We start from the raw sequence: 13,755 nt of genomic DNA, 5'->3' as shown, positions 1-13,755 counted from the left end.
ATCTTTGCTTGATGGGATTGATTTCGACTTGCACAAATCAATGATCTGATCCACGAGAATCGATTCTTATATTGGCATCAATATTTGTTGCTCAGCTCGAGCCGTGGCAAGATCTTGACTACCGTTGATGCGATTGTGAAGTGTGCTATATGGAAAATCAAAATATTTTGAGATCTCAACTAAGGTGTATTTGTTCTCGGTGCTATTAAACGCCTCGACTGCTTTAAGAATTCGATGTTCTTTAGGGGATGACATATTTGGATACTGTAGATTCTAAAAATGAAAACGCGGGTTAAAATGAATGGAATTAAGTGAAGTTATGAATTTTTAAAAATTATATATTTTTTAATATTTATGAAACTAGTCACGGACCACGATATTCGGACAAAATTAAAAATGTGCAAATTGCTACCGGTAAGGGGTACATACGGTAAGGGGTACAAAGCCTATAGTAACAAATCAATTTTTTTCAGTAAAATGTAAAGGAAGTTGGAGTATGGTTACCGGAACCCCGTAGATAACCAAGAATCACTTACCCGGACTTCAGTAGCCAACTCCAAATAGTATAAATAGCTACATAATTCCGTACTTTCTTCTAAATCCTTATCGATTCTCTGTGGATAGTTCCACTAAAGGAAAATTAATAAAGGCACAAAATGAAATATCAGCAATAGCATTAGCTGGGCCTTGCTTAATCAAGTTACATTTTAATTATATATGTTCATATAGTAAATTTAGATATTTGAAAGCCTAAAATTCACTATTTTAGGATGAATTTTTACAAATATTTACACCTTCAGGTGAAACATTCAATTTTAAAATCCCTATTCATACGGGCAAAAGAACAACTTATCAGCTACTTTTTAATTTTTTATTGTTACTACTTTACAGTAATTTTTAGTTTTTCTCCTATCCATTAAGATGTTTACTCCTCGTCCTCAGCAGCATCATCGCCGCTAGAAGCCTTGGCCTGGTTCTTTCTCTTAACACGGCCGGAGCGACCACCACCGTAAGGAGAAGTAGCAGCAAAATCAATGTGCTTAGAAGAATCAAGACGAACAGTAAAAGAAGGAACGTTAACCAACTGCTTGCCAACACGAATGTGTCTCTGCTTAATCAAAACACGGGCATGGTGAACAGACTTGGCAAGACCAAGCTTGAAAACCTGAGTTTGAAGTCTTCTCTCCAAGAAATCCTCGATGCGAAGGGCAAGAACATAATCAAGCTTCATCTTGTCCTCACTCAAGACACCAATGCGAACAAGACGTCTAATAAGAGCATTACCCTCAAAAAGACGCTTGGGGTCCTTCTCGTCACGAGTCAAAAGATCACGAGCAGCACGTCTGATCTTAGAGAGCTGAAGACCAATTCTGTAGATTTCTCTCTTGTTCTTCAAACCGAACTCACCAGCGAGCTTAAGCTCGGCATCCATACGGGAGAGATCGTAAGGACGTCTGGGAACAGTGTAGGTCTTGGAGTATGATCTAGGAGCGCCTGTTAAATGGTTAGAACAATAACAAATTCCGTCGATTCACACTATGAAATTCAAAGTATTTTAATACAACAAGATCATTTTAAAACCTTCTATGGGTATGAATCAAAAATAAAATTTAAAAAAAATTGGAAAACATCAAAATATTCTAATTTAAAAAATTCAAATAGAATTAAGGGTAATAAATGACAAAGTTGTTTAATCAAATGGTATCAAAATATATGAACTTCATAATGATAATATAATAGTGCAAATAAATTATTACCACTTACGAGGCATGTTGTGTTGCTACTGGGACCGGTATGTCGACGATGGTGAAGTTCGAAGGTCTTCAAAAAAAAGATTTTTGAAAAAATTGAAGATGGGAGAATACCTAGGGATCCCCCTCTCTCTGTCCTCAAAATATCCAGTTAGTCTCAAATATTATTTTCCGTGTAAAATATGGTCTGTAAAGTACGTCCCGTAATAGGTAACTCACTAAAATTGTGCCCTAAATTTGTTTAGGGCTGTTTATAATAAACAGGAATATATGACTAATCAATGTCTAGACAATGAATGTTTGAAGGATACTAAGCCTCAAGTTGTTGGCTTACGTTCGATCAGACTTAAGCTTAGAGCAATACCTTAGCAGAGATTTATTTAATAAGTATTAAAGACTTAAATCTGTTTACGATATATTTTATTTGAAAAATAAAAAATTTAAAAAAAAAGTACAGAATATGCATAAGTGAAAGAGATAAGCTTATGTTCATTTTTACTGAAAGTAGTACCAACATATGTACGAAATTTTATGTGTAAGTTTGTAAAATAAGTAAGTTTAGATGGCAAATTTTAGAATGGATTCTTTACGGTCATTTATTAATTAATTATTATTTTTTTGAAATTACATAATCTATTTAATTTCTGCCTTGTTTCTACTGTATTAATTAATTAATTAATTAATTAATGTCACGGTGTGCCTCTCGGTCCCGTGACCTAAGTGGTTAGGGTTATATTAGCCAGGTGGCAATATAACCACAAACCAAGAAGTATCACCACCACCATTAGCACAACACAATAGGAGAATACTGAAGAGAGAACAAAGTATTCTTTACTATCAAAGGTAATATGAATGATCTAGGCTGATAGTTCCGGTATACTAATTATATATAGACTATTATCTTTATTCAATATATTACTTTTATTATTATCATGTACTTTAACTTATCGACAACACGACAATTAATAAATGACATTATATTTGTAGAGAAAACTAAATTTAAGAAACTTATAAATTATGTTATCTATTCAGTCCTTGCATATTAAATTGTTTTATGTTTTTAGTTTAAAATACTTACATATATAATTACTGAAACCACCTAAATGAACATCGGACATCTCGAACCCAGCATTAAACTTCTTCCCGACTCCTTATCGTTATCTATTACTTCACAAGTCAATGTCGCTTCTTTATGTGAATGTACGATTGAACTCATCAGGAATAGTACGTAAAACTAGAGTCATTGTTTAGTTATTATTAACTATGTCTAAAGGTATTGATGCAAATTCAACATTTATTTCCGTAGTATTTGATATTGAACAACTTTCTGTAAGAGTTACTGATAACGGGAATGGAGTTCTTCCCTCTGATTTAGAAAATATTGGACTTCCTTATCATTCATCTAAATGGACTCCATCTGGTCCAACCCAAACTTTTGGATTTAAAGGGTCTGCTCTTGCATCCATTGCATCTCTCTCAGTACTCACTGTAACGTCAAGACACGTAACTCAAGCTGCCGCAAAATCAATTCGCATTTCATATAATCACCGGTCTAAAGTTTATTCCCCTCGCGATTTTGGACCAAACCATGGCACATTAATTGTCGTTTCTGGTTTATTTTCCCGACTACCTGTTCGTAAAAAACACATCCATGAAACTCCAGTATCACTTCATTTAGATGCTCTTAAACAGGCAATTCTTCCAATTGCAATTACTAAACCTCATGTTACAATTTCTATTCATGATTCAAATAACAAATCACTTCTTCACATACCCAGTATTACTACAAATCTTATTCCACGGCATATAATGACGCTTCGTGCAATATATGGATCTTATATTATTAATCGTTGGCAAACTGTGCATACAATTGTGAATGGATTTGATGTTAAAGGAACTATCGCTTTTGATCCCGCCCGCACTAAGCTTGCACAACACATAATAGTCAATTCAAAAAGACTTGAAAATTTTGAAATTTATAAGGAACTGAATGATTTATTTACAGTGATGTCCTCATCCCATTTCAAAAATTTTGGCCTTTCCATGGTTTATATTTTTGAAGTAAAATTTGAATGCTCATTTGACCAACATCTTTATACATCAGTTATCTATGATACTTCTACCGAAAATTTTGAATTTCTTACAAATTTATTAAAAGTTGTTGTCAAAAAGTTTCTCAAAAAACATGGCTATCTGATTGACAAAAAAAAGGGGTTAAAATCATTAAAATTCGGAAATGCTCCAACAGGAAGTAATACTGATATACTAATTTATTCATCTTCGAGAACAGCTCGAATGGATATAAACGAATTAAAAGGAAGACTAAGCAATCAGCCCAGCAACCGAAATATAAATGATCAATTCTGCAGCCTTGCAGAACATCGGGTTTCGATGCCCATATCTAAGCAGTTGGTGAAAAATAATCAAAAGTTTTTATTTTCTCAGTCAGAATTAATAAATAAATATTCCCATGTTTCATCTAAATATTTTTTTCCAAAAAATCAAGTATTCAGTGGGCTTGATTTGACGACTTTAGAAAAAAGATTTAATCGGAATGATCTTGCATCTCTTAAACTTATTTCTCAAGTAGAGACCAAGTTTTTGCTGGTCACCATCAATTCAACCTCAGCATCTGGCTCGCAAAAGTGTCTTGCCATAATTGACCAGCATGCGGCTGATGAGCGAGTCAAACTGGAGGCTCTTTTTACCGAAACAACTGCCACAGCCCTTGCAAATTCTTCTACCCCACTGGCCCACCCAGTCCGTATTTCTCTCAGTGATACAGATCATCATATTCTAGCTGAATCTGTTTCTCTTTTCCGTCAATTTGGAATTGTATACCATTTATCTTCTCAAAAATGGAAAAAACCGTTTGTATTATTAACTCACGTGCCAGAGATAGCAATGCGAAAAATTATTCCAACAACAGAAACGTTAGACACAAAATTTGCACATAAACTTTTGATAGGACATATTAATGATGTCAGCAAACACCGAACATCATCTGCTTTACCGGATCTTTCACTCCATTGGTCTGTAGCTATAAGAAGTTTTCCAGTAGCTCTTATAGAACTTCTACAATCAAAGGCCTGTCGAAGTGCTATTATGTTTGGAGATTTGTTAACTTTGGAACAGTGCAAAATTCTTATTTCAAATCTTTCCAATTGTATGTTTCCCTTTCAATGTGCACATGGAAGACCTTCGATGGTACCTCTCATATATATTTGAAAAAATTCATGACTATGATTATGTTTTTATTACCAATCATTAATTTTAGTGATCAGAGGCCAGTCATTCTCCAAAGAATCTTTGTGTTGAGAAACTGCCTTCGCACGTGAGTAGTAAATAGGACAATCACTAGAAATGCATTCAACAAAAACACCAGGAGAAATATTTGCACAGCTTTGACAAATGGCATCCAGATCTTTAACTTTTTTTTCTCGTTTTTGCGCCCGGCTAATCAGTCTAACAGAAACATTTCTTAAATCTTGACAGCACCTTGTGCACAAATTCTCAATTATGTTATCTGGACTTATAGGTGCAATTTTATCACCACAAGACCGGCACATAGCTTTTTGAACAAAGCTTCGGATACCTCCTATTAGTGCGGGCGCTGCGTCAAAACGGCTTTTACGGGGCATTTCTTGATACCAACGACGCACATCTGCTCCGGCAAGAGAAAGCAAACGTTGAAGAGGAGGAATAAGTGTATGTGTAACGTAATACTCGACGTCTGGGATAAGCGTTCCACCACTGGCAAGAACATCTTCCGGTGCCACACAACGGTCAGAAATGCGTGCAACAGATGGGCCAGACACAACAATATAGGGAACACGCTCGCGGTATTGAGGAGCAGAATAAGGATCATAAGCAGCACGACGTGCGCTAAGTACTGCACCCGGAGGAGGTCTAGAACGGTATGAACCCATACGTACTTCTTTTGCAAAGCATAAATCTGATAATGGAATTTGCCGAGTTTGAATTTTAGTAAACTGAGCTAGTAAATATTCTTTGACTTGAGACAAGTCAAATGTATCAAAAAGAACATGAAGAGCTTTTTCTTCAATTTTTTGCTGAGCCGGAATACTAAAAAGTAGGAATGTTAGCAAAAAAGAAAACTTTTATGAATTTGAATCAATCAGGCAAAAATTAAAACGACAATTTTTTTAACTTACCCATCTCTTCGTACTGTCTCAATACCTTTGGCATTAAAAATTGGAACTTTCTGATCAGGATATTCCCACATATAGCCAACATATCTTTTTTTAGTTTGTAAAATGCAAGGCCAATAAACCTTTTCAAACTTAAGTTTCATGGGCTGTGGGTTCATTTTTGTGATCTCATCAGCAATTTCATTTCCAAGAATAAAAGCATCCTCTTTGGAGCGACCATCAAAATGAAGAAATAAACTATCAGTATCTCCGTAAATTACATCAGCTCCCCATTTAGAATGATTGGCACAAATATGTTCAATCGCACGTTCCATAGATTCTCGACCTGTCTGTACTATACTATCTGCAATTTCAACACATGGCATCCGGCCAGAGTATGTTGCAGAAGTATATCCGTATGTAACGTTAGCAATAAGCTTAAGAGCCAACTGTCTGTTATTCATCAGTTTTTGAAAAGCTGCATTATCTTTGTTGGTTTTCATTCCATTTTTGACCATCACACGGGTATCGAGAAATTCTGTCAACATCTTGGCCAGCAAAGATTTACGAATATTTGGCTTGACATAAATCATTCCATTAGGAGCTACAGTTATATTGTCGCGCTGAAGTAAACTTAAAAGACCTTGAGGCAGCTTAAGATCTGAAACCCCTAGCTTGTTTCTCCCACGCCAATTCTGTATACGACCTAAACATGTTGAATAACAGTAATTATATGCAATCATGACCGACGGGTATAAAGATTGAAAATCAAGTACCACAACGGGAGATGTGTAAAAATTGGTCTTAGGCTCAAGGATAAGTGGAATACACTCAATTGCATTTTGTTCGGCAACCTGTTTTTTGCTAGGAGAAATCATGATAAAGTTTTCAGCTTTGGCAATACGTGTGAGAATGGATTCCACCTTGTACTGTGAACCTCGGTAAAAAACAGAATAAAAATCAATTCCAATAATCCGTGCTTCTTCACAGGTTCTAGTAACAATTTCTTGAGAATCTATCAAATCCATTGAAACTTTCAATCTTTGAATATAGTAGTTAATTGTAATTTCTTTTTCAGATGTCAAAGTACTATTGTACAATCGAGTCAATGATTCAAACGAATAAAAAGGAATACGATAGTGAAGAACATGAAATGCAACATTTTCCATGGTATATTTTAATAGGTTTAATTCGTTTCGGAGAACACGCCAAATGTTAAGCATATGTCGACCAGATATACGAATAGCTGACGCATGAGTGTAACCCCAGCGATCACCAACTTTAACGTTGGCCTTGTCGAGCACTCTGCTAAGCATTTCACACAAATCATATTCATATTTTGCACGACTACGCTGAATGATATACCCCCAAGAAGTCGAATTTATTTCATATCCAGATAAAATATCAGGATCGTAATCTAAAACAGTATTGATTAGCTCATCAATGAGATCAACTTCTGTAGAAACAAATCTAGTAATTAACATTTTTGATAGAGCTGATGAAATTTTTTTTTGTTCGTCTATAGTTTTTGAAACAAAAATGCATCCTTCAATAGAATCTTCTGAAATGTATTCTGACTGATATCCCCAAAACGCTGCCAAAACTGGATCCCTGTCTGGATCCGGGTGTAAATCTTTGCGAGTTGAAATATGAAGCTCCAAAGTCATAGAAGACAAATATTTTGAGCTGGAAACACTTGCTTTGCGAAACTCGTTACGCTTTTGGGTAGCATATTTAAAGCCATATTTGTTTTTTTGAGTAGGACCTTTAATTTGAGAATAAAATGATCGACAATCAGGCTTGTAACGAGTTTGTTCTTCCCCCCATTTCTGAACCTCAGAAAATGAAGGGGGTATAATATTATATCTCAAAACTTTTCCAGTGATCTTGAGTTTCGTTTTGTTTAAAACATTTGATACCTCATCTAGGTTTAAGCTAGGAGAAAACTTAAAAGTAGGTAAAAAAGGCAGAGTATTTCCTTTGAGGTTATACTCTACTCCAGAAAACACGTTTGGATGTTTAGGAACGTCAGCTGGATTTCCATAAAACGGTTGACGAGGGGACTCAGCAGGTAGTTTAAAATCTTTCCAACTAGTTTGAACTTCTATTTGTGTTGGAGGTTTAATGCTAAAAACTAGAGTTTTGCCTGAAGACGGAAAAACAGATAAAATTTGATTAAGATTTTGCTTTTCTGAAATGGTAGTAAATGACAATTGTTCCTGTGAAAATGTGAGTTTTTTTGGAATCGTGTACTGAGAAGTTATTATATTTTTAACAGAAGAGCATAAAACTTTTGACTTGCATATGCTTTCTTCAGAATCTAATGCCCGTTTTCGGGTTTCTGTTTTAGCCATTAAAATTTCAGGAAGGCTGGATTCAAACGAGCCAAATAATATGTCATTTGAATTAAACCCCGAAATAAAAGGATTTGTTTCTGGTATACAATCAGCTTTAGCAATTTCTGAATTTTTTTTGGCATCATAATCTTGTTTATGATCTTCTTTTAAGATTTGAATTTTTTTATTTTCAACTTCTTCCGTTTTGACATGTTCATTTTCTCCAGAGTCATCTGATGAATTATCATTTATTTCTTCCATAGGTTTAAACTCTTCCTTTTTGTTAAATTCTGGAGAAAGCAAATTCAATTTTTCTAATCTCGTAAGAACAAGATCTAGAGTAGTAAACATCACATTAACAGTTTCCAAAGCTGTAGGTACTGCAAAAATATAGTCTTTTTGCGAAATAAAATTTTGAAATGTCACTTTTCTCCCCTTGTTTTCTTGTTGAGATTGTTGAATACGAACTTGAACTTCTTTTTCCAAGTCACGGCCACGTTTCCAATGCTCAAATTCATTTGAACAAGCTAAGCGTGGATTCAATTTTTGAGGAGGTGTATAAGTTCCGCCGCCTTCCATATGACGTCTCTGGTAATCATCTAGCCAAACTTCTTTTAAGCTGTTCACATAGCTGATATTCCCAGTATAATTATCACTTTTAAAGCTGGTTGTATTACTTTGTTCTTGATCATGATTATTTTGTGAAATAACAGCCTCAGTGAAATCATGGTGGAGATTTCTTTCAACAATTTCTTTTCTGTTAAGAATTTGGCCAGCACCAACCTCAAGCTCAAGAGCACACGTGGCCATTTTAGGGAAGTGACAAGAAGGAAGAATGAGATTGGGACTGACACTTTTTTCATGAAAAATACCATCAGCATGCAAAGCAAATTGAGAGTCCATTCCTCCATTCTCTGTGTTTAAAGGTCCGCGAAATAAGGCAGCCGATAGTCGTAGAAGTCCGCACCCTGTCAAATTAAAATCAGTTAAAAATTGTAACATATATGGAATATGAGACTCATAAGGCTGCATTTTTGTCCCTAATATTGATCCATTATTAAAAAGCTCTGATAATTTCGAAATGTGTGAAGGGTTTAAAAGATATACTTTAAGATATGGAACCCAACCAATATGAAAACCATAAAAAGGGACACCTTTGCAAAGAACAATATTGGCAACAAATACACTACTGGGGCTATTTTTATTTCTTCGATAGGCTAAAATTAAAGCATCGTTTATAGCTTTGCTAAGTTTTTTAATATAATGACAAACTGACATTTTTGTTAAACCATGTATATTTGAATAATTTGATAAGTTAGCATACCTTCATATTCTACCAAGCTACCTTTATACTCAATATAGAGATAGGGAAATACACCATGAATATGGACCATGACATGTTGGTCATGTGCTGTGGTTCCGTATATTCTAATAACTGGAACAGAAGGGAATGTATTAAGTGACCGCTGAACTGGATTTATTTTCCGATCAAACGCATTAGGAGGGGCCTGATAATAATCTAAATTGTTTATTTGAACTTCTACCGCACAGTCTTCAGGTTTTCGATAAAGAATTCGTAATTGCTGACCAGCTTCATTCATTATTCCACTAAAAAAAAGTGTTATGTTTTAAGCCTGCCCACAATCAAAACTGATTGATGGTCTAAATTTTAAGTAAAAAATAATTAAAAAAAAATTAAAAAAAAAATTAGAATACACGAAAAAATCGCGAAGCTAGGGTGCACGTTATCACGTTTTTATCATGTGATATAAAAATAACCTGATTTGGTTCTAGTAGATTTTAAAGTATGTGGTCGGCCGTGGTCCGTCAGACTTCCGCTTCTCCTCAATATATTTCTCACTGCTCCTTGTCCCCTCATTTTCTAGCCCAAAATCTAATCTTTACTTTGTTAACCTATTACTACTACTAACATTACCAACATCTTTTCAACTTTATCACCTCTATCTTCTTTTGATATGAATATTATAAAATCTACTTTTTTTGTTTCGCGCAATTGTGGCACCAGAGGTATGTCGAGTTAGAAGTTCTCATTACTTTTTTTTCGTTTAAACCTAAGGCGGTATTCCATAGCTGGCCTACAGTTTTCCGACCTTGTTTCTCTGCCGTATCTCAATTGAACATGTTTATTAACAGGATTAGCTTTCACTACAACTGGAACCCGTCTGGTTGCCAGTAACTTTGGTATGCCGGCTATGTCTCCTACAATGACTGAAGGTGGAATTGTCGACTGGAAATTCAAAGAGGGTATGTGTTAAGCGATTTGATAAGATTTGATAAGGACTGTGCCCGATATTAACTCCATAAACAGGGGATTCTTTCAACGCTGGAGATATTTTATTGGAAATTGAAACAGATAAGGCTCAGATTGATGTTGAAGCTCAGGATGATGGTATTCTGGCTAAAATATATGTATGTATATTAAACGCATTGGGACTGTTTAAACGTTTAGACTGCTAATATTTCTTTTAGATACCCTCTGGAACAACTGGCATTCCAGTAGGAAAAACTATTGCTGTACTTGCAGAACCCGGCGATGATCTGAAGACGCTAGAAATTCCCAAACCAGAAGGAGGTGCTTCTGGCTCTTCTACCGCTACCGCTACCGCCACACCAGCTGTGGCCTCAGCACCAGCTCCTTCTCCTTCTCCTTCTCCTGTAACTCCGGACCAAAGCAAAGAGCCCGGAAAAATATCCGCTTCTGGTGTAACCAGATCTCCTAATGAGACAGAAACTGCTATTATCACGACTAAAGCAAATCCTTTACAAACCCTTTCACCATCAGTACTTGCTTTGGCATTGGATAACAACTTGACCAAACAAGATGTGCTTGACAAGGTGCCTGCTTCTGGACCCAAGGGTCGAGTGCTTAAAGGTGACATCCTTGCATTTCTCGGAAAAGTTCCACGTGCTGATGTTGACACAATTGTAAGCTCAATTCAACGACTTCAGCATTTGGATCTATCAAAAATCAACATAAAGAAGTCCATTGCTTCTACTCCTGCCGCTACTGCCGCACCCACGGGCTTTAAAGCTCCAGCCTCCGAAAAGAGTTCTGAGGCCCCCGCCTTGAAAAAGCCTGAGGCCACTCTACCTCCCGCACCAACCGTGTTAAGTGCTTTTTTCACACTCAGCGATGTTTCCACTCTTCAAAAGTCGTTGGAAACTAATCTCAGGATTACCCCGCCATCCACTAAAACCCTTGTTGAAAAAGCATCTAAACGTGCCATAAAAGATGCCAATACGTTTTACGCTACACGCCGTGCTAAGACTGTGCTTTTTGACCCTGTCTTTGAGGATATTATTGCCCCGAGAACTCATGGTCAGTCCCCCTTTGTTGTTTCAATCAAGTACCCTAAAGCACCTGTTACTGCAACTGTTACTAAAAGTGACATCTATGACGACTTGTTAAGCAACAAAAAGCCTTTTGGGCTTAAAAAATCAGCCCATATCACTCCTTTAGACCTTTTGACTGTTGATGTTACTCTCAATTCGAGGTACCCTGGTGCCTCCGAAAAGGCTAAGATTTATATTGATCGGTTGGGATTCTATTTATCTCAAGGAACAAGCGAGCTCTTTTTGTAAGAAATTAATGAAATCGGCATTCATATTGAATTATCATAGTAGAAAAACAGTTGACTTTATTAACTGAGAATATATTTACAGGCTGGTATATATCTAATTAAAAAGTATATTTACAGCGAAGAGGTATTAGAATTATTGATTTTTTTTGTCCTTGGCTGGACCACGAATGCTCTTGTTAGGGGGTGTACTGTTTGTAATTCCAAGCTTTTGACTTGCACTAGAAATGTCCTCCTTCATCAGGTTGGCCATGGCCTTAAGTTTCCATGCTGGACCCAGTTCTTGCTTAAGATTCATTGTAGCTTGTTTAACTTGTTTTTGGCGAATTTTGAGCATATCATCATAACTCAGCCCAAGTTCAGCTTGTTCAACTGGCTCTTTTCCAAAGATAACATCATAAACACGGCCATCGCCCCAAAACCAGCCACTGCGATCAACAATCCAAGGTGTAAGCTTTCCTTTTTCAAACAGCAAAAACAAAAACTGCGTGCGTTGAGCGGTACCATAAAATCCTTGGCCAGTCCATACCTTCGATGTTTTCCCAATGGTAACGTCTTCAAGAGGTAACGTAATAACAGGAGATGGGCGTCCAGGGAGGAATGGATGTGTAATGAGCTGGATGTGTTCACGAGGTCCCGGCAAATAATATATGCGACGTACAAGACGTGTGGGAATCATAGCAAAAAAGATAGCGGCAGAGGCGTAGACACCAACAATAGCCAGGACCATTCCAAGTCGTCCTATTGTTTTAACCACATTTTGGGCAGGCGGCAGGTCTTCGTCATTACGCACATAGTCGTCCCAAGCAGCAGGAAGAGTACGTTCAAGAAGATCATAAATGTTATAGCACACAATAAATGCTAAAGCAAAACAAGAAACCAGGTATAATCGATGTGACTCAGCCATATAAAGTAGTTCAGGCTCTTTATAAGACCTAAGAGTCTGAACTAGTTTACGAAAAGACATGCTTTTAGACACGCGAGGTGAGTCCTTGGGAATCAATGTGGGCTGTGCTTCTTTGTGAAATGGAAACTTTGGTAAGCGATTTTTAAACGAGTTATCAAGAGGATCACGAGGATCTACACGATCTGGAAGTTGTGTATTGTAACGTTTAAATATGGGCCTCGGGCCTTGTCCAAACAGTGTAGCATTTGTTACTGTGTGTTTGCGCAAAAAAAACTGGCTGCCGGCACCAGTAAGATATGTTCTAATAGACGTAGAAAGCAGATAGATTGGTTTAGAAAATCCCTTTTTCAGCGATTGTGAAAATTTCTGGGAAGCAATGGCAGGTGCCATGGGTCTCAGAAAAGGACTGAACATTTCTTTATCTGTGACTTAGTTTGTATTTGTTCTTGAAATGGCTTTTAGACCCCAAAAAAACTTTTAAAACGTTTTTAGCAGTACGTAACTGGTTAAAAAAATGGGGTTTGGACTTGATACTTCAGGGTAACTTTTATTAACCGAATATTAAATTACAAATTCATTGAAATAGATATTTTTGTTATTTAGCTGCCATAGGGGTGAGTTTGATCATCACGATCTATTGTATGAAAACCTAATATCAAAAAGATGATGTTGTTTTCAAGAAAGTTGAACGAACAATGAACAGTGATTTCTTGCTAACATTTAAAATTCAAAATTACAAAAGTTAAATGATATTGATCTTCATTAAAAATATGAAAAATTCCAAACTGAAGCAAGCAGCAGATTTTATGCTGTTGCTTGAGAGATTATCGGTGCCGGGCATTCCTACAAGAAGCACTTACCGGACCTTGCTGTAATCGCGGGGCTTCCTAATTAGGAAACAACTTAAAAAAATTTTTCATCACATATGGCTGTGGATATGCTTAAAAACGTATGCACAAGCTAACCTTCAAAAATTTTTATGTTGGAGCAAAAAAATAAAATAAAATAATA

General features: G+C 36.3%; 5 protein-coding genes across 5 annotated transcripts; 2 read left to right on the top strand and 3 right to left on the bottom strand.

Moving 5' to 3' along the window:
• Window positions 1-925: 925 nt before the first annotated feature.
• Window positions 926-1,771, bottom strand: SAPINGB_P003052 (40S ribosomal protein uS4; the record flags this gene model as incomplete). Its single annotated transcript, XM_031997770.1, has 2 exons — window positions 926-1,494; window positions 1,765-1,771. 2 exons carry the CDS (start codon window positions 1,769-1,771, stop codon window positions 926-928), a joined length of 576 nt encoding a protein of 191 aa, XP_031853661.1.
• Window positions 1,772-2,854: 1,083 nt separating this feature from the next.
• SAPINGB_P003051 (uncharacterized protein) lies at window positions 2,855-4,979 on the top strand (the record flags this gene model as incomplete). Its single annotated transcript, XM_031997769.1, has 3 exons — window positions 2,855-2,975; window positions 3,025-3,760; window positions 4,265-4,979. The coding sequence occupies 3 exons, from the start codon at window positions 2,855-2,857 to the stop codon at window positions 4,977-4,979; spliced, it is 1,572 nt and encodes a 523-aa protein (XP_031853660.1).
• Window positions 4,980-5,008: 29 nt separating this feature from the next.
• Window positions 5,009-9,839, bottom strand: SAPINGB_P003050 (uncharacterized protein; the record flags this gene model as incomplete). Its single annotated transcript, XM_031997768.1, has 3 exons — window positions 5,009-5,837; window positions 5,927-9,206; window positions 9,563-9,839. 3 exons carry the CDS (start codon window positions 9,837-9,839, stop codon window positions 5,009-5,011), a joined length of 4,386 nt encoding a protein of 1,461 aa, XP_031853659.1.
• Window positions 9,840-10,214: 375 nt separating this feature from the next.
• Window positions 10,215-11,841, top strand: SAPINGB_P003049 (uncharacterized protein; the record flags this gene model as incomplete). Its single annotated transcript, XM_031997767.1, has 4 exons — window positions 10,215-10,266; window positions 10,399-10,503; window positions 10,568-10,668; window positions 10,729-11,841. 4 exons carry the CDS (start codon window positions 10,215-10,217, stop codon window positions 11,839-11,841), a joined length of 1,371 nt encoding a protein of 456 aa, XP_031853658.1.
• A 132-nt stretch (window positions 11,842-11,973) lies between these two features.
• Window positions 11,974-13,158, bottom strand: SAPINGB_P003048 (uncharacterized protein; the record flags this gene model as incomplete). The annotated part of the gene is made up of 1 exon (XM_031997766.1): window positions 11,974-13,158. The coding sequence occupies one exon, from the start codon at window positions 13,156-13,158 to the stop codon at window positions 11,974-11,976; it is 1,185 nt and encodes a 394-aa protein (XP_031853657.1).
• Between the last annotated feature and the right edge of the window lie 597 nt (window positions 13,159-13,755).

Source organism: Magnusiomyces paraingens, assembly GCF_902498895.1.
Source record: "Magnusiomyces paraingens strain CBS 517.90 genome assembly, contig: contig2, whole genome shotgun sequence".
Taxonomy (NCBI): domain Eukaryota; kingdom Fungi; phylum Ascomycota; class Dipodascomycetes; order Dipodascales; family Dipodascaceae; genus Magnusiomyces; species Magnusiomyces paraingens.
This window is presented reverse-complemented; position numbering and strand designations above follow the sequence as displayed.